A 21357-nucleotide genomic window follows, 5' to 3' on the forward strand; every position below is an offset into this window, starting at 1 on the left:
CCTCGCTATACCACTGTTTGATCCAAGAGAGGTGCAGCTGTACTGGGAGAATTGTTCTTAATAACAATAAAAATACCCTTTGAGGATATGGCAAGTAAGAGAGAGAACCACGAGAACTTGACTGTCTTTGATGAACCTGAGCCTAACCCCCAGCTCATCTGATCTCACCTCACTTGTAAGGGTGGGAGAAAGAAACAGCTGGACTCTCTACTGGTACCCTGGAGGGAAAGGTAGAGCACCTTCTCATCTGCCAGGGTACAAGGGTTCCAGCGCTTTCACTTCCCAGGGATGCTCCCTGAGCCCACAACTGCACAGCTCTTTTCTGCTTTACTCCTTTGCTGGAGAGGAGTAAGAGGGAGAAGAGTCCTCCTTTACCCCATTCCTTCCCCTGTATTGGACTGCAACTAGGATGCTGTCCTGTATCTGTGGAGAAAGTTTAAGGACAGAGAAACAGCAAGACTGGACCAGAAAAACTGGACTGGGTAACCCTTACCCTACGGATACCATGTGAATTTGACAACCAAACAGTTATTGGGTCATTTGGTACCAAATGCAAGCTGTAATCGCAGCCACACTGTACTACTACTGTACTAACGCTATCTATGCTGCACTATTGTACTATAGAAGGGTCAGGAATGCCAGGAGACCACAAATCTTAGAGAAAGGGTTTGGTAAAAGAGAATGCTGTTGGTGCTCTTGCACTTTCTTTTTTTCAGTATTCCTAAAAGGCATCTTGACTGATAACTATACTTATCCATCTTATTGGGCATATGGAGCAAACCACTGGAGGCTTCTTCATCAGAAGCTAGTTTCTTAAATCCCATTCCTTAATTTTAACTTCTGTTAACTCTCCTATTCAAAACAAGCTTTAAAACAACATCAGAGCATAAAGAGATTCGTCAGTTTGGTTGTCAGAGGTCCAAGATGGTTTAAACTCAGTTTGCCAAGGAAGGAGGTTGCTTCTAGATATAAACATTTCAAAGAATGTAAACACCAGTTTTCAAAATGTTGGTAAAAGGCTTTGGCAGGTATGAAAGTGCTTCTATTTCCATCTACATTAAACCTGGAGCATATTCATAATTCTTACACAGCCTGTTGTTATTCCATATGTCATAATTTGTCATAATTTGTTTTGATACTTATTCTAAATTCTGTTACAGAAAAAAAAGAAGAGTGCCGTGTTTCTAGAATACTTCTGTCTCAGCAATGATGTGGTTCAATATATGACAAATCAATATATTACAAAATACTTAATTCACAACTACAAAATGTGGATGCTTAAATCACAAGAGAGAAATAACTGTTACACTTTAGTCAAATAGACGTGACCACAAGGACTGAGGATTTATCACAAACAGCTCTAGCCTTTACAGAGTGAAAGTGACTGGTCTCATTCTGGAGGAAATATGAATGAGCTTTCTCCCAAGAAAAATAGAAACGGCCTGAGGGCAACATAAAGGTGCAGTAAACCTCTGAAAGATGAAGTCTCTATTTTTACCAGAGTAGCTTTCTGTTACGGATAAGCAAAGACAAGATATAATTTTATGTATCCATTTGAAAGTTCATAAACCTAGTTAAAGCAACTTTTCTCAGCAGTCTTAAAAATAACAGTAAAACTAGCAACTAATATGTTTGCCTGATAAACTGTCACGTCTACATGATAGTAAGTTCTGTCTAACACCGTTCTCTCTGCAAATGGGATCCCAGTGTTCCTATTTCAGCAGGATGTTTTTGTCACCGACTTAAAAACAATAAGCTATTAAAGTGGAAGCAGATACTAAATGTTTTCACATAAAAGCCTGTCACAAATTTCTCACCCAAATCTAGCCTTCCATCTATCCTTCACTATTTACCATTGCTGTTAACGCACTGGGTCAGCAATATAATTTGTTGCCAAATGTGAAACAAGGCAATTTTTTATGGGGTGCCAGAGGCCACTTGGAAACCAACTGCTTGGAGGACAAAGTACCTTCTGAAAAGGAACTGTAAAAATGGCATCCAAGGGTTTCAGTTTTGTACCTCTAAGGCTCCTTTAATAAATAGGCTCTGTCTATCCTATACAGAAGAGCAAAGGAGAGAAAGAGGGCTTCCCACAGACAGGTCTGCAAAACAAAGGTACCTTCTGCTCCACGCACCATAGACTAACCACAGTAAAAACGCTGAATTCATCAGTGTAGAGATACACTGCATCATTAAATTATGCCTTCAGTGACAACTGTGTAGTCCATTTGCCTTCAGCAGGTTTCTAATGGAGGCAGTGGTTGGAACTTAATAAACAATTGTGTTAGAACAGCACTATTTGTTATATACATGGCTTGTGAAGAATAAGCAGCAGAAGAAAGCAGGAACATTTCTTTTTAGTTACAAGCATCAGAAGAAATTACTGGCAGGTAAAGGAAGTGGACTGATGTGATGAAAATACACTAATTACCACTCACTTTTCAGGTAGAACAAGCCTTTCCCATTAGTCCCTACCATGAAGTGTGTGTTGATTGCCATTCCCGCATATTATTTCCAGTCGGAGGACTCCACCCATAATCTAGATTCCAGTTTTATTGCCCAATTAAGGTTTTAAAATGGCCAACACAAACTGCAGTTCAATGATGTAATTACATCTAAGGTTTACCTCAATGACACTGCAAACAAGCCATGCCTGCACAAAGGGATGATTTGGGTCAGACCAAAGGTCTGTCTAGCTTCATATCCTCTCTCTGACACCTGCCAAAGTGGGTACCCAGGGAAAGATTACAAGGCCCACTACAAATACATGGTGGCACCTCCCCAGCTTCCAGCTGAACTCGGATCAATTTCTCTTTGCAGTACAAAGGTGATTTGCAGTTCACTTATTTTCTGCAATTTGCAGAAGTCCACAGAAGCAATAGTCCTGAAGGTCATCTTCAGCTAGGTCTCTCCTTAAGTATGGGCTTAATTGAAATGTACTGTACATAATTGCTGCAGGTGAGCTTTGTAGACATGCAAGTGGCTGGCAAAAGCAACAGGCAAGTATCACCTCTATGTCTTCATTCAGTTTCTCCCTTATGATCTGGCCCAGACCATAGGAATTCACATACTTTTACTAGGGTTTTGATTTCTGGATCCAGGGGACAACATGGAGGGTGTCTGTGTGTGTGTCAAATAATTTTCCAAAGTATAAAGAGGCTTTCTTTAAAATCAAGGAATAATCCATCACTCAGACTTATTTGCTAACAATTCTCAAGCATTAGGAAATCGTCTGACCATTCTTACAGCTCCGTTCTTATTCTTAAATCCTTCTATCCCACAATCTCAAAGTATATGCAAACATGAAATGCATCACCCAGAATACATTTGAGTAATAGGGGCATACTAACAAGTTTCCTTCTATCTTGCTGCACAGCAGTGATTTTTGATAGTAGTACATTCACTGCCTTTCTTCCAGGGTTGCACTGTTTTTAGACAAGGTGGATAAAAATCTCTGTCTGGAGCTGTTTTAATGCTTACTGCCCAATTCCTAAATCCTGCACCATAACCAAGTACACTGTGGCTGAGCAGGAGCCCAGCATGGAGGGATTAGAGGAAAAAAATTCCAGCACCTCCAGGTAGTACTTGGCAGCTGCTGTTTCAGCCCTAGAGCTACAGCAGCTGCCACAGCAAAGCAGTGCTGCTTGGAACAGACAAAATAAGCAAGATCTGCCTGTATTGTTGATATCCTTCCCACCTCACAGTTTGCCTGCATTTTTTAATTCTACCTTTATGCAGTGCAAACAGTTCTACTTGGAGAGTAATTTTGTACATCTACGAGAAAGATTATGTTTTTATCCCTGTTACACAGTGCAGCCACAGAAACCTCCCCTCCTTTTCTCCCATCCCCACCCAAATATTATGTTGTTAAATTAAAAATAAGCCTCATTATTTTTTGTATATATACTCAGATATCCTAGCACAGGTGGGTAGTACAGAAAGATTATTTCATCGAATGTAACAAGCATGGAGACTGTGCGAGCAATGAGCTATACACTGAAGAGGAGATGAGAAAAAGATGGCATATAGTCTAGAACCAGCACAGCATCATCAAATTCATGTATTTAATTTTGTATTACTCTATTTTCATACCTTTCTTTTCCTCCAGTCTTTTCTAAAAAAAGAGGTTTAACTCTCCAGAGTGCCATTTCTGAGATGGTTTCCCATGATGCAAAAGGGAAAAGTCTATGAGATTTCCACTGTAAGCGAGCAGCAGATGTGTGTGAGCATGAGCAGAGCTCAGTAAGTAGGTATTTCCACAGACCTTAGATAAAGTACTTAATACAATGTCCAAATACCACAAGTTCCAGTGGGATCTTGAAGCTTGCTATGGAAAAGAGACAATGGCAGAATGTCAAAGACAGGGCAAGAATGTGACGTTTCCTTTTTAAATTTTCAAAGTCCAGCGACCTTTGTGTGAATCTGCCAGTCTGATGAAGTCACCAGCAAAACACAGTTGGTGGCAGTGGGTGTGGAAGGTAATATAGTACCTGCTTGGGGTTATAAACTGCATTCCAGTTACCTGGTACTAATCCTGGGGCTAATCAGTTCATCAGAGCCAAGAGTAAGCACAATATCTTAATTTCCAAAATGCTGGTTTACATTTGCATCTTTACAAGAACATCTTGCTTTTTTCTACTTCTCTGAAGGTACATAAGATCTCAGTATTATTAAATATTGGGAACACTGGCACTATGGTCAGTGCAAGCTTTAGGTGTGTAAACATGTACATCCAACACACTCTTAGCCTGAGATTCTCAATGCTTTTGCTGATACAACTGTCTCGGTCCCATTGTTGATAGACAAACAGCTTCACTTACACCAAGGCCAAGAGACACCACACAGTATGCTAACTAAACTTCATGTGACCCTGTAACATAAGTAAGGTTACCCTTCTTTTTGGGAGGCAGACCAGGGTCTTGCCTCAGGCTGCAATGCAAGTCGGTGACATCGTGCTAAAAGGATTCAACGTCTTGCCTCCCTTCCCATTCCTGTGCTTCATTATTAAGTTGTGCTCCTATTTTGTTACGTGTCTCACTTTTCACTAGAGCATACTACGGTTTAGAACATTTTTTAACAGTAAAACTTGCTTTATGATTTGAAATACCCTTATTTGGATAAAAAGAAGACTTTGGATAAAGAGAAAAGCATTTTCTTCAAAGAAACACTCTGTCTTGCAAAGTAAGTGTTAAGTCTCTCTAGCTGAAAGACTATTTATGGTTTGCATAGTTATTCTTTCAGGGTATGACATCATCCTCAGCACATGCATATCCCAGAACACTAAATTATTCTCCCTGAAAATTCCTTTCATTACTCTCAGATTGTTAAACATCACCTAGTGGCAAATTGGTAACTGATGTCTGTGGCTTGAAATGGATTTGCATGCTTATTTCTTTTGTGACACACTGGGGTCTCTTACCTTTTGTGTCTACAGTAGAATTAATGATGTAAACATTTTAGAATGCAGGTAATAAATTATGCTAGCCTATTTGCCTTTTTCTAAACCTGTATTTATTTACTTTTTAAAAACGGCTTTTTGTATTGCAAACAATATGTATTCACACAGTTACACATCCTCTGGTATTATCTCAGCTACAAAATACAATTTTCTACCCAGCCTCTGATGTGGGACTCCAACCTTGTGTGCTGCCAACTCCTGCCCATAGCTACTCTCTGGCTTTGCAAAGTAGTGACCTTTTGAAGTTAACAGTTTTATTCATTCATTATCAGTACTCCAACTAGTTGAACAGTTATCAGTCTGCTCTGAGGCCTCTGAAAGAAAAAGGTTTAATCAGAGCACCTCATTCAGTCTTTGGGAGTATTCTTCAGAAAGACAATACAGGCTTAAAATTGGTATCTTGCAGCACCTCTGAGTGGCTGCTGTAAAGAATAAGGAGATGCCATTGATACAAGTCCCATGAGGGGAATCACTTTAACCTGAAGAATGCCGGGATTCCCAAAAACTGAATGGTGATGAATGCAATTACCTGAAAGCACAGGCAATGTTTTGATGGTTTTGCTGTTGCCTTTTCTTCCTGGCTTTTGAAGCTGTTTTTCTCTTAGTTTCAGCAGTAAAGCCAGCATCTGGAGCTTGCTGCTGTCTGCTCAGCTAAGCAAGTGGCAAGTATTACACTTTGTTGTAGCGGATCAGGCCCTTAAACTGAACAGTACTGTCTGTCATGAGTCAAATAATCTCCAAGGCATTTCTCCTATATATGACACAGTTATTTACTTCCATATAAATCATGCATTCAGGCACAAAGTGCTCCACTGCTTCTAACACTGAAAGAGTGATGAACACTTGGTCACGTATTCAAACAGAAAAGGAAATGTCCCCCTTCTTAAATTTCTTCTAGCTGTGATGTCAAACAACCACAGTTTATATTTCTATTAAACAGGCAGGTTTTCCTTTCCTCATGTGTCCAATATATTTTTGGGGGGGGTCCTCTCATAGTTGCTCACCTTACTGAACCCCAAACAACAGACCCTGATGTTCTGAATGGCACCTTTATTAGAATTGTAGTTCTAGAAGCACTTCCCTGGAAATCTGATTGAATTTTTAGATGAATGCAGATACAGAGGTGAAGAAAGGAAATGTATAAAACTGATTATTTTTCTATTTGAAAACTAGTTTTCCTGCTGTTCTAGACAGATGGAGAGGAAAAAGATGATACTTAATGAGGTGGGACATATTGTACTTCTTGACAGCACTGCTGAGCCAGAATACCATTTTTTAACATGAAAACCAATGCAGTAGCTAATGTGCCTTTCAAATATGGTTTTAAAGTGAAAACCAATACACAAATCAACTTGTCTCACCTAATTTTCTCATAGCAATGATAGAATAGTTTGGATTTATTGCCTACATTTGTATTTATTACTGCTCCCTCTTCCTCCCATTTTCTACCCCTCTTTTTTTCCCCAAAGAGAAAATGATTTGATGCTAGCAAAGTAACCCCTCAAGATAAAAATACCTAAGAAACCATACACAATTTTCCATTAACTCTTTCCAAGCATGCTGCTAAGGACTATGGTCATGCACTGTAACCCTCATACTGAGCTCTGGCCAGCATGGGACATTGTTTTACACCACTGGAATAGAAATGCTGTTCTAACAAAATCAGAAAGCTTACAAAGTTTATAAACTTATAAAATCTAGAAATTCTCTGCTGGCAAGGTTAAATTATCCTCTGCTCTGAAGCTAAAGATTGAAACCATCTGGGAAGAAAAAAATGGTGTGTCAATTATCTAAAACGAGCTTGTGCTTTACATGTAACTTAATCATAAATATATAGTCAGACCACATTAATTCTACTGAGCAAATCCAGCCTCCAGGAAGCTTATTTTAGGCATGTGATTTGAGAAGCATGCAGAAGAGGAGGCTCATCCGAGGCTGGTGCAGTCAGTTGGAAAAATGCTGTTAACTGGAATGGATTTTGAGAGGATCCCGATGGGCAACTGTCAGATACCTTTGGCTGTCAGCATTGGAGTTAACAAAAGCTGTGGTTTTCTACACTTACTCCCAGCCACACAGAAGCCAGAGTTACCTTGACTATCAGCACCCATCTGTAGGCTGGTGAGTTTACTAACTGAAGTCCTCTCAAAGATCCCAATGGCTGTAAAAGTCTTTTTCCAGTTAAGGCCGAATCAGACAACCCCTGCAGCAGCACTCAGAAATGCAGCTTCTGAAATTTCACAAAGCCAATTCAGATTCCTCAAATGTAATTTTGGAATAATTCTAATTTAATTGTTGTCTTTTGCCTCAGAGTTTTTCTGCCTATGTGTTTGAATTAGCATTTTCAAGCCAAAAAGTAAAAGCCTTGTGCTGTAAGTAACAGTAGATGTTAATGTAAGAGCTAATGGAGATTGTGCTTAGCACTGAATAAGGCACAAAGGAAAATAAGAGCCCCAAAGAATTTACCATCTAAGGGCTCATTAAATTCAGTGGGACTACTTCCAAGATTAAATGAACACTTCTGGGCTAAGTATTTGTGAGATCAGTTTCATTTTACAGACATAAGATACAAAATTGCCCCTTGAGACTGGGAGAATAATTCTGCATAACAGAGGGCATGTTCTCACTCTCATTACACTCTATAGCAAAACTTTAATGATAGTAGCAAAGCCCTCTGAAGTGCTTTTTACATACACTCACACACACACTTCTCTGTATGCGTATAGTTTTATCTCATTTTTATATGTATGTATGTCTGTGTGTGTGACTTCCAGTTGCACAAATATTAAAATTTATGTTCATATATATTAAAATCCAACCTATCAGTGCTGTATAGCACATAAGACGTAAGCTAACAAAGCAAGGGGGCAGTTAGAAGGCGGAAAGGCTTTCATACAGGTTGCAACCTCATTCTCATAAGACATTAGAGGTTCTAATTCCAATTTTACAGTCACATAGTCTTCTTGAGTATATGAAGGAACTCCTGTTTCAGGAGAAATTCTAGCTCTTGCTATGGTAAATGGCGAGTTTTCCTCTGCTTTCAAGAAAAATCAGCCCAGGCCTTGCTTCATCCAAACAGAAACTCTTCAGACAATTGATGTCTGATATGATGTCACTGCTGATGCAGAAGTTGGGTCCTGTAGTTACGTATTTTAAGGCACTGGATAATTCATAATCACTAATAAAGGAAAGCAAAAAAAAGAAAACTAAAAAAAACCAAACCAAAACCAACCAAGCAAACAAAAACCCCAGCCAACCAAACATATTTCTTATATAGATTGTTTCAGATGTAGCAAAATTCCCTCTTTCCAACCTATGGTACAATTTTAAACAATCAGTTAAGAGCTCTGTGAAAGTGGGATAGTGAATATTGACCACTTTTGGGGGATTAGGCAGGTTAACATCTTGGCAAGATAGAAAGAATTAAACCTAAAAATTACAAGGGCTTCTGATCTTCAGGAAAACCCCTACATCTCACCGTGCTGTTCAAAGTAGTTGCTGGTATTAATACTGAACTCCTACCAGGTTGGTTTTTTATTAGTTTTAATACTAAATTGGGATTTATGCAAACATTCCTGAAAAAGGATGAACTTATTATATCTTTTTAAGTAGGAGATTGAAAAGTGCCTACCCGCCTACAAAATCATCATTGCTCCATCAGTTAAAATTATATCCCATATTGCTCTCATTTAATCAAAAGCCAATCTTCTTAAGTCATTAAAAAGAACTGGCTTCTTGACATTAGCTAATACCGAATTTAAACAAACAAACAAAAAAAAACCAAACAAAAAAATTAATAGCTCATCCAAAAATTAAGGCAAGTGTGAAAAGGAAAAAATATTTTAGTAGAATTGGAGTAGCCTCTTTTCTCCAAGAAATAAAGAGCAAATATTGGCAATTTTCAACAAGCATTGACAGACCGCACATTAAGAAAATCATTTAAGATTTCATCATAATAAAAGTATGATAGTATCAATATTTTAGTTTTTGCAACATCTGTTTACAGTCATGATTTTTCTTCTGAAGTACTATAAATTGGCAATTGTTTATCTACAGTAATGGACTCAATTACTGCTACCCCAGATTACGCAACGAGCATATTCAGTAACTGTGATAATTAAGGGATAAACATATACTTTGAGCTACAGTAAAGCTTTGCCAGCATTAATTCTGCCAAATTAGAAGACACACATTGCAGTGTCACTTATTTGCACTTCATTTTTCAATACTTCATCCTTCACTGTTCACTTCTGAAATGCTAATGTATTACTGCTTTGAAAATAATTAAAATTGTGGTCTGACCACATGCAGTCTGAAGAAATCGGTGTGTGACCTTCAACACTACACAGAAACACGTACATGCCAGATAACACAGTTATGCAGCATTAGAGAAATCACTACATGCAAACTTACACATACTATAAATGTCAATGCACTAAGTAAAATTTTGATAGATTCTGACTGCACAGAGATGTGTACTCTACAGGCTTACATTACAGAAATAGATTTTTTTTACAAGTCTCCCTCAAAATCTCAATTTAACCACTATCATTTGTCTCCAGCCTTTAAATCTGTCAGGAATATTCTTTATTTCCATTATTTTTTTTTTTAATTGTATTTTTTGTAGGACAAATACTTAAATTGATGATGGTTGCCTTTGAAGGCCTGAACCTCCTTAACTTTACTAAATCCATGGGACAAAAAAGAAATGCTTCATACCATCAAACTTGCATTATCTGACATCTCTTAGAACTTGCTAATTGGGAGAGACAAAACGTCACTGCAGATTAATGCACCTTCTTTCACTCTGAGCACCTGAGTTGAATCTAATCTGTACAAAAGTGACTAAAAATCAATCTAATCTGACAGTAGTGGAATGATTAGATATAATTATATGCATTCTCAGATCCTTACCTGGAGAAGACATTCCTTGGAACCTTTCAAGAGAGGAATTTAAATGATACTTGCAGGGTTGTTTTTTTAAATTAAAATCTTGCAGAAAACATCTGCTTTCAGTCATGGAAGATGAAAGGTGATCAAGCCAATATCTCCTGTTCTTATCAGCCCTTAATATTTGCAACAGGAAACAACACACCCCCATGCCAGACATGCATTGGAGGAAGGAAGGAATTGGGGGAAGGGTAAAAACTTTGAAAAGTACTCAGATACACCATTTTTAATTACTCCAAAACGTGCATTACATTTTTAATTATGGTCTTTTCTCCATTAAAGGACCGGAGATCTTTAGCTTGATCATACAATGAAGTAATTAGTAAAATTCCTCATTTGCAAAGGACTGTTTATATCCACCTAATGCAAGCAAGTAAACTCATCCCTTTTGCCAAACTTTGACATGACTAGGACAGCATAACCCCAGCTTAAAGATACTTTTTCTTTTTCCTCTTTCTCAAGTTTGCTGAGCCATATTCAACTACAGAGTAAGAAATAAAAAAGACACTACAACAGGTTGCCCCCATTTTTTGTCAATAATCTCAGCAATAATACAACACTAAACAGTGCTGAAATAATAATAAAAAAAAATAATATCTAGTTTGCTTAAATACTAATCATGGCTATTGAAAATATTCAAATGGATTTGCACATTTTTTACTGTATAACATGACATCCTCAGCAGCACACTGTTAACAATGTTCTTCCTGAAAATCTTTCTTCAAGCAGTAAAATACATCCATTCATGATTCCAGTATTCCAAAAATGAAGACACAGATGATGAAATCATTGTATTCTAATCATTGTATTCTTCCACAGCAAATCTATGCATCAGAACTAGGAACGTAATACTGCGATTAAACTGACAAATTTGTATGTGGTGAAAAGAATAGTTTCTCTTGTACAAGAGAACCACACTGTTTGCTACTACTGTTGCATTTTCATACCCATAAGCACATGGATAAGGAAAATCTAGTTGATACAATCTATCCAGAAAGATTAAGGAAGCTAAGTACCTACCAAAAATAATGAATGTTCTCACACAGATAAAACTTGAAAAAAAAAGTGAATATAACCACCTAAAAGAGTTATGGAACTAAACAGTCCTCATAAAGATCTGTCCTGGGACTCATGCTGGTCATTGTATTTATAAGCAAGTTGGAAAAGGCGTGCAGCAAGGTGGAAAAAGTTGCTGGTGCTACTTTATTTTTTATGGTAGTGAAGGCAAGGACTCATAATGAAGAACTATACACAGACCTTATATGACTTAGCACTTAGGCAATAAACCAGCACAGGAAGTTCAATATAGGTAAACATAAAAAGATACACAGGAGAATAAAGCTGTCCAAATTTCAAATACACAGTGAGTCAACTGGTATTACTCAGGAAGAGAGACCCTGAGGTTAGGACACACAGATTATGGAAACATAAGCTTAGTGCTCAACAATAGTCAGAAAATCACTTATTCAAAAAGGAATTGAGAATGAAACAGAGAACATCTCTTTGCTTCTTATAGAGTGACAGCATCTTAAATATTGCATGCATTTTTTTTTCCCTCCATCTGAAAGGATGTAGAGGTGAAAACGTTCCAGACAGGGAAACAAGGAGAATCCAAGCATCATCTTCCATATAAGAAATAGGTAAGTAAGCTAGAAGCCTTGAGTCTAGAAACAGGAATTTTTAAGACTGAATAAGGTAAAGGCCTATAAAGTATTTAGTGGCAATGGAGATGTGTCTTTATTGTCTCTCCAAAAAACAAGATCCAAAAACCAACAAATGAAGCTAGAAGGGAATTGGGTTCAAAACAGAGAAAGGTGGGTCTTCACACAGGTGATTCAGCCATAGTAACTTCTGTTTATAGGTTACCATGAGCACCAACCACCCAGACTTGTTCAAGAAGCACTGAGCAAATTCATAGAATTGAAATCTCCAAGAGCAACTAAATATATGCACAGAAACCATCTACAGAACAAGTATCGTCCTGTGTAGCTGGCCTGTTAGTAGAGTCTTCCCCACACTTTCAAGTCCCACTGAGGATGGCGTGCTGGGTTAAACCATCTGACCCCGTACAGCCAGCCTCACATTCTCATTTCTCTGTGTGAAAGCACATGCCTTTCACAAATAACAATAGAATTGATGCAATCACAGAAAACAGAACTGGAAAAATTCTTGAGAGGTCATCTCGTCTACTCTCCTGTCTCTTGGTAGCATCAGTTGCGTGTGACCTTCTGTGGGAGATGTCTAACCTGTTTTTCAGAACCTTCAAAAGCAAGCTATTCTAGTGAGAAGCTGGCCTTCTCTGAAAAAAGCTCTTTGTAATACAACCTAAATCATCCTTGCTGCAAAGTTAATCCTTTTATTCTTCATTGTTACAGACACGGAGAGAGATGGTCCCTCCCGCCTTGCAGTGGCTTTCATGTCCTTGGACTTACCTACCAAAACTAGAAAACAAAACCCATGCATCCCAATTTGTAGTCAATCATTGAAAGAAAAAAATGCAAACACCACCACAAACACCTTCCCAGTACCAAAACTCCTCTACATATTACCCACTTGAGTGCAGCACAGAAAGTAACAAAACAGATTCTTCTAGTCGGGTCATTACTGTAGAAAAAAAAAGAATAAAAATGTGTGGATTATGGTTAGTGCATAAAGAATAGTCTTTACTGCTCAGAAAATTGAGTTCATCTACAATGAGAACAGACAACGGTTCTTCCTTTTCTGCATAAATCTCCTCCACCTCCCTTCTCCTCCTTATGCCCAAATTCTCAATCATTCTTCACAGATCATGCTTCCTAGACCTCAGAGCATCCTCTAATTCTTCTTGAGAAAGATACAGAAGGTTTGGAGAGAGTCCAGAAGTAATGCCCAAAGCTAGACATAGCACTCAAATTGAGCCTAATCAAATCTTTGACAAGTGAAGGGATTACAGCATGTGCCTTGCAGGCTTCCTGCTTGTGCGACGCCTGTTTCACAGCACTGCAATAGCGCTGATTCACATTTAGCTCATAATTTACCCAGGTTCTGCAGTGCCTTCTATTGTGACTGTTACCCACTCATTTTTACTCCAGTCCATGACTTACGTAGTACCAATTATTTTGTGTGGGTTTTTTGTGTCTTGTAGACAGACACTTTTTACTGAAAAAGAGATGATCTTTTTTAGGAATGTCACAAAAATTACTCTGATGCTAAGCACTATGGATTTGCTTCTTTTGGTCACCTCACATAGACTCCAGGGATTTTTCAGGATCAACAGACATGACTCTTAAAAATCATTGGGTGTAGAAATAAACTATGAATTTGTGCTTGTCTGTGCTGATATATATGTATAAAATAGATATATATTTTACAAAAACAAACCCCAGCTTTTCTCTAAATTCTAATCTCATGCTCTAACTACAGTCTCCACTTGGATTGGGAGCATCTTCAAATTCAGTTAGGGTGATTATTGCCTATTCCATTTCTGCAGAGCAGAGACGTTGGCTAAGACACTGTGGTTTACCTCACACTTAAATTCCTAGTTTCCATACGGAAAACAAACAAGAAAAAGGTGAGACTGACAGATTAGCAGGAAAGTCAAGATGTCCTCAAGCAGGCATCACATATTGTTTGTGCTCTGCATCCTCATCTTTTGTGGGGCGGGTTTTGCATCGAGAAAATAAGTGAGCAAAGCTGTAACATTCACAGATGGCCCACTAGTACAGATACTGTTGACAATATTAACTTACTCAAATTTATATCCTAATTGCAGTAAAAATATCACAGCCTCAATCTACAGGCAAATGCAGAATTACCATAGAACTAAAAGTGCTGTAGCACTGGAAGACTTGTTCTAACAAGCAAAGATGCATGAGCTAATCCCTGTGAGCAGTTTATTAAGTCATTTCAACCCCTGTTCTGTTAAGTAATTCAATGGGACACTTTTATTTCTGTGAATTTATTCTTTATTTAAAATTATTAATAAATTAATTCTATGACCATGCTCAGTCTCCAGATTGCTCACAAACTATTTGCCATTCCACAGAGCTCTTATTCATAAATCAGGTTACTTACTCAGCTAATCCACATTTTTTGCAGTCTACAAACCTACAGCATTTTCAAGGTGGTTACTGTATTAAAGATTATGCAAATGAGTATCATGGCATTTTTATCTTTCTCAGCTGAGCATTTCAGAAATGAAGAACTTGTTCACATGAATAACTGCGGAAAACATTCATCAGAATCTGAATGCAAAGTAAATAGGGAAATTCTTAACCCATTTTCACTTTCAAAAAGATAAGATTAAATCTGGTATGATAAATTAATTCATAAATCTTTTGAGACAGTGGGTAAATATGTTAAATATTGCATAATAAATAATTATCCAGAATATAGAGAATACAGGGTTCCATTAACTGCACAATGACCAGTTTCTTCCTCTCACAGTATATGCCAACAGTGTAGCATTTGGAATCAAAGTCAAACACTACATGTCACTTGTTTTCCAGTGTAGAACTCTATTTCACCATAACAAAATCTGTATTTAACCTAACATCTTGTGATAGATTTCTCTTGCCTACACAGTATTTCGATTAAACTTGCCAGACACAGCATTCACACAAATTTTGGTCAGTCGTCCACACTTCATGTAACAACATTGATAAGTGGCAAGCGTGCTGCCAGCCTAACTTTACTATTAGTAGCAAAAAAATTCAAATTAAGTACAACTAAACTGCAAACAGAACAGCACTTTGACTCCTCTCTTACTGCTCATTTCTGATGTGTCAAATTCATCACATTTTAAAATAAACTTAGAGAAGGAGAGGCTACTAGGAAAATGGCACAGAAGGCATTTCTAAAGACCTGCTTCTCTTTTTGTGTTACTAAGAATACAGAAATGTCTTTTTCAAAACTTCTAACAGGAAGATTGCATTGAAAATTATATATTTGATGTGTGCAGTAAAAAGGCCTTTAATATCACACAAGTAGTCTCCTTAATCCAAAGTTCAAATACCTATTTTAAAGGCACTTGGCATTATATTTAAACAAAGCTAATGCAGCGCCTGCAGCTGCAAATTGCAGGGAACAAATGCAAATCACAAGAGTTCAAGCTGCAGGCTCTGAAAAGTCATCAAAGCCTCCAAGTACTTTTAAAGAATAATGTACAAAATGCCACCAGACCTCACAAGCTACCCTGCATGAATCTATTGCTTTTTACCTGATAGAGCAGCGAAGCTGAGAACTTCAATCCTTTCTTTTTCCAGAGCCTCTATAAAAATGCAAATGACACCTGATAGACACATACACAGCTTAAAAAAAAGTTATTTTTTAAAATAAAATGTGTCTTTAAAAAGAGTTAAAACCTTACAAATTATAACACAAATTACATATGTGCAATGCTTCTAAAGATGGCTGAATTAACAGAAAAGTTGTCTGATACCACGGCCAGTCGATTGTAATGGTACAAATCACTACGTAACCATCACTAGACAATGTATCTAACTGCCACAACTTCCTACATTGAGTTCAATTTACCACCTAGTAAAAAGTTATCCCCACTTTGTAGATACCAAAAGAAATGCAGAAGTAGGTTATGTGAGAAATTTAAAGCCTTCAATTTAACTCAGTGGTATACAGAGGGATTATGTATATGCTCTCACAACATTTTGGATACTAAATCACTTTATAAACTGCAATATGGCCAGTAAGTAAAGCCACAGACAGTTTAATTTTTAACCCCATTTTTCTGGTAGTACAGAAGTAAAACTAGCAGGAATATTGAAAGCTTAACAGGCAGGTGGGATGTAAATTATGTACCGAGTTAGATTTAATTGCAAAGCTTAGAGCAAAACAAATTCATAGTTGTGGATACTGGCTTTTCCTTTTGATGAAGCAGAAGAGTACCAAGGCATTTGGTCCAGCAGCGTCCAAGGCATTTGGTCCCACTCAGCCCAAATGTGGCAGTTGTAGGGTGTCTCTCTGCAAGCAGCCACTTGCTGGGCCAGTTCACAGTACAGGTAGGAAGGGAGCTGGCAAAGCTCTCTACTCACTAGCAAGCTGCTGCTGGGGCTGGGACAGGGAGCTGCTCTGATGAGGTGTGACCTGTCCCAACACTTCTGGCCTATGGATTTTCACCAGCTGCTGATGCACCTCTAGGTACACACTAGTGACGTTCATAACGGCAGCATCTTTTTCCACTTCAGGTCAGTCGTTGCTGATGTGATGCCTCTCAGCCCACAGCAGAGCCCTTCCACAACCCCCACAGCTCACAGACACATCCTGCACAGCTGCCTTGCTCTCTACTCTGCCTTATCTTAATTCATGCTAAAGATCCTTCTGCTGGTTTTCCAAACATTTTCTGCTGTCATCATTTTCTTCCTCCATGAAGGAAAAAATAAAATAGAAAATCTTAAATTATCCTAATCATGAAGCATCCCCCACCCTTCATATGCATCAACAGCTTCACAGTGATCCCCTCTGTGTGATGAGAAAACTATTGTTTGTGGCCACTTTTGATTCAGTGAAAGGAAAAAAACCCCACACATAACAAAACCAAAACACCACCTCACAATCCTGGGCTAGGAGCCTGAGATCTTCTTCCCTAATTCAGGAGACTCCTGCATTTTTCCACACCTATTACCAAGAAAAGTACAAGGAGCCTTTCCAGTTCATTGACACTATTACTAACAGGCAGATGGGTGACTGTTCACATCAAAAAGCTTGCAGGATTATTGCTGAATGGTATTTAATTTTTATTAGCCAGGTAGCATATAAAAAAATAGGCACTGCAGTACTAATGAGGGAAAGGGGGTTCACCTCAAGCCAGGTTTAGAATAAGCAGGAGGAAAAGCCATGTCACACCAAGGCAGACTAGCAATTGCATGTGCACTTCTTCAGGCAAGCCCTCATCCATATGACAAAGCAATTGCCTGTTTACGTGTGTAACAGGAACCTAGCAAGATACATATGCACTTACTCACCAGAACACCCCCTCTCAATGTTCAGCAGGGCTGGGTGTGGGCAGCCGCTCAAGGAGCAGGGAGATGGCTGCCTTGCAACTCCACAGCCCTTCCCACATCCCTAATTCCATTACTCATCTCCTGCAGACACTCTCACCGTTTACATTGCCATTAATGCTATTTTCCAGTGAGTTGTAGGCCTCCTGGGATTGTAAAGCATTTGGTCCCATGTAAAATTGCATTGCATTTAATATTGCTGCAACAACACATGGGCCTTGTGATCTTGTTTCGAGACAACTGATTGATAAAAATGGGTACAGATAAGAAAATGCCTGGGTAAATGCTATTTAAAAACTTTCACTGATGCAGCATGTTCATTCACTGCATGACTTACATGCAACATCTACTCTGCAGTGGCATTAAAGTTGCTCCTCTCAGTAAAAACATTCCTCTGATAAGGCACACTTTCTTTTTTAATCGGGCATGCTGGGAGCTGAGCACACAGCATGTGCGTGGGAAAGGGATGGGACCCAGCCCTGGGAACAAAAAAAGGCTGACTAAGATCAATGCTCTGAGCACACAGCACAGCACATTTGGCTTTGTCCGGGAACATGACTCCCTGGAAATTCCCAGTGTTCCTGCTAATTTCAAGCTCAGGTCACCATGCTGGGCATGCGACAGGAGGCTGTCACCTGAAACAGGCAGAAACACATACTGCATCATATGCAACAGCCAGGAACAGTCACTGAGGGCAAACACAATCATGTTTACCAGTTGGCTTTGCAGTGCTGTTGGCAGCCCACACACTCAGAAAGAAAGACAACAACTACCATTGGGGAGGAGAAGATGGGACTTGGGTGTTTGTACAAGGCCTTGCTTACACCCCTGGAAAGCAACTCTTGTCCTGCTGTTCTGCTACATACACAGGTGCCTGGAACACAGCCTGGAAGTCCAGGCTTTTGTCTCCAGCTCTCTTTCAGGCCACCTTCGGAGCTTTTGTTTTACACAGCCCTGCCTGGCACCCCTACTGTGACCAAGCTCAGCCCTCATTACAGCACTATCTATAAATGTGACATTTTTATGCCTGAACTTCAACTTGTTGGACCTCTGCCTTCCCACAAAGCACATGCTGGGATAGGATCTCATACAGCTGCAGCTAGAAACCTAGTAGTGAGGCATTGTATAGAGGTGCCTCAAACAAATATGGTAATAAGTTGACCAGTATGTTGAATGCAGATGTATGCAAGCATAAAAAGACTAAAATCAGTTTTAACAGCCATCAATCAAGCAGCTCCAGAACTGTCTGCAACCCCTTACTGCCACCAACTTGTTCTCTGGGGTAGGGTATAAAACAGCACCAGAGAGCAAGAGGACTGCAAAAAAACTTTGGAGTTCTGTCCGAATCATCACAAATCTATTCTGACATGTTGCTCCAGTGCAAAATTACTCCAGATTACAATAAAAGGAAAAAAATTGCTGGACCAGGTCACTAGCCATGTCAAAACAGCGTGGAAGCAAACAGATCTGTAGCAGTAGGAATTAACCAGAAAGACATTCATTATCAGCTCTCTCGAAAATATGACTACCATCTTTAATGACAACTGTAATTACTTGCAATTTGCATTTTAAAGGTGGTACAGTTTAAGTGTGGACAACCACATAGAACACTTACAGGAAAGCTTCTCTGAGCTCATCATCTCAGAACCGAGGGACGCGATTAAAACCAGCTGCAGGTTTTACCAAGGCAGCTGGAAAACGCTGACACATTTGGGACCCACAGACCCTTCTTGTGGTCTGAAAGTGGTGTGCATAAGCTACCTCACTTTGAGGAGGCTTAAGATAGTGACTGCCTGCAAACACAGCACTGTACTCCAGATCTCAAGCTGTGCATGGACTAGATCCCACATGTCCCAGACTACAGACTGCATTCATTCAGTCGAATCTTATGCAGTCTTTTAGTTTGCACATCCCAAGTGACTGCTCAGTGCATATCTGAAAAGCCTCTGTGATACATGGGGCTTGGTGAAAGCACCCTTTCCAGCCATGCACACTTCCTACCTCTGACAGTTAGCAAACCCCAAGCTTACCACATTTTGTCACTGCCTACACTCGGGAGCACTAGGGCTATGCCAAGGTGAGGTGAACTGTGCACAGAAGGGGCCTGAGCTACTGCAGGCCTGGTAGGAGGAACACAATACGAAGGCAGGCAGCTTCCTGTGAGGTTCGCCCCCGCTGCTGAAGCATTGGTCTCACGCACCCGTGGTGGAAAAACTTGCAAGTGGGGCCAAACCGCCATGACCTGCCTGAGAATGCTGAGACCCTGGCACAGGTTGCCCAGAGGCTGGGGATGCCCCATCCATGTCAGTGCTCAAGGCCAGGTTCGACGTGGCTTGAAGCAACCTGGCCTAATGAAAGGTGTCTCTGCCCATGGTAGGGGGGTTGGAACCGGATGATCTTAAGGTCCTTTCCAACCCAAACCATCCTGTGATCCCCACATGACTAGCACCTTCCCCCACACAACCTAGACGAGAACGGGGAAGCGGAGGTCGCGCCGCCGCTACTGCGCATGCGCATCCCGCCGCCCGGTACGGGGAAGGAGCAAGCTCTCTCTCTCGGTTCCGCCCCGCCGGTGCCCTCAGCCCGGCCGTGGAGGGGGGAAGCAATGGCGAGTGTGATCCCCGCGGCGGCCTCCTCTCCCGCCGGCGGCCCATCCCGTACCAAGAAGCGCCCAGCGAGCCCGGGCACAGGCGGCGGCCCCACCAAGAAAAAGAAAGCCACAACAGCACCGGGCGGCTCGCAGGTACTGAGGCACGGGCCGGGCAGAGCGCCTGCGCGGCAGTGGCCTTTCCCGTGCTGTCCCCATCGCGCATGCTCCTGTGCGATTGACGTGACGCGAGCGGGGCGGTGTGGTCGTTATCCTATGTAGAGGGCATCGCTGCTGCTGTCGTTAGTGCCGCAGGCCGCCTGTATCCACCGGGGCCGGCCGGCAGCTGCCAAGGCCCTTCGGCTGGCGGCCCTCGGGCCGACGGGTCCTTTATAGGCGTTTGGACTCTGAGGTTCAGGCTGCTTTCATCCTCCTGTAGTGAGGATGCTGTGTAACCTCCGTCTACTAGAGCTAGGGACTAGCGCTCGGGTGAGCTGCTAATTCTGTTGTGTGCAGCTCAAATACGGTTTTGCATTATGGCCCTCTCTTCGTTGATCTCAGTAGATCCAAGAGTTAAATGTGAAATGAAGACGTAACGTCAGAGCCTGAGTTTTGGGGAACAGCGTCAGGGGAGGGCTGTTAACGTGCGTTTCTCCAAACCACTACTCCCGCATTGTGTGACACCACCGTACAGCTCCACAGACCCATCCCCACCTGATGACAGCTGCCCCTTGATCACGACGGAGCACCTCATGCTCCAAAATAAGTCCGGGAAGAGGGTCAGAGTTAGTGTGTATGTGACAATTGTAAAGACTTTATTTGCAATATGTCTTGGATTACTTATAGAAAGATTTTGGTAGCTAAAAAAAGGGTTGGAAAAAAATGGTTGTTTTTTTCTTGTTATTGCTTCCAGAACGATTCTTCTCAGTAATGTTTTATGAACTACACCAGTAGTATACCTACAAAATATGCCCAACTGCCACTTAGGTTGCTCATTTGCACATGAGCCATCAGATCAGGGGAGCATTGCTGCATTTTCCATCAGGTCTTCTCTCCAGCCAATTAAAAGCCATTGTGCACACACTGGAGCACAGACGCAAACCTTTCCTCATTGTGAATGGTGCTCTTGTAACACTTGGTTTTCACCTCGTTACATAGTTCATAGTTTATTTTCCTTTCCTCCTGGGCTTATCCCTGCTAGAAGGCTTGTGAACTGTAGTGCTGAATGTAACTAACAAACTGCACTGCAACTGTGAAAAGTTACTGCCGAGCAGGGTCAGGTTTGACAACTCTTGAAGGTCTGCTAGGGATAACAGTCTGGATTTTCCAGTATGGAGAGGACTGCTGTGTGCATGTGTGTGTCTGTGTAT

The 21357-nt window shown here is 40.4% G+C and overlaps 1 protein-coding gene and 1 long non-coding RNA gene across 3 annotated transcripts in view; one reads left to right on the forward strand and one right to left on the reverse strand.

Annotated features, from left to right (window-relative positions):
- Window positions 1-98: 98 nt before the first annotated feature.
- Window positions 99-19510, reverse strand: LOC134159643 (uncharacterized). Its single transcript, XR_009963233.1, has 3 exons — window positions 19016-19510; window positions 4093-4327; window positions 99-423 (listed from the first exon to the last, which is right to left on the reverse strand). It is a non-coding gene; the product is annotated as an uncharacterized LOC134159643 (long non-coding RNA).
- A 395-nt stretch (window positions 19511-19905) lies between these two features.
- Window positions 19906-21357, forward strand: part of INO80C (INO80 complex subunit C) — a 30857-nt gene continuing 29405 nt past the window's right edge. Inside the window, exon 1 of one of the 2 annotated variants that reach the window (XM_062610951.1) lies at window positions 19906-20143. In XM_062610951.1, coding sequence (XP_062466935.1) covers window positions 19910-20143 — 234 coding nt within the window. In that variant the 5' untranslated portion in view covers window positions 19906-19909. Of the gene's footprint in view, window positions 20144-20724; window positions 20773-21357 lie in introns of those variants that run through there. The other variant, XM_062610952.1, reaches the window with a different exon arrangement.

This window comes from Pezoporus occidentalis, unplaced genomic scaffold, assembly GCF_034315485.1.
Source record: "Pezoporus occidentalis ecotype Australia unplaced genomic scaffold, CSIRO_AGI_Poc_V1 ctg15, whole genome shotgun sequence".
In the NCBI taxonomy this organism is placed as follows: domain Eukaryota; kingdom Metazoa; phylum Chordata; class Aves; order Psittaciformes; family Psittacidae; genus Pezoporus; species Pezoporus occidentalis.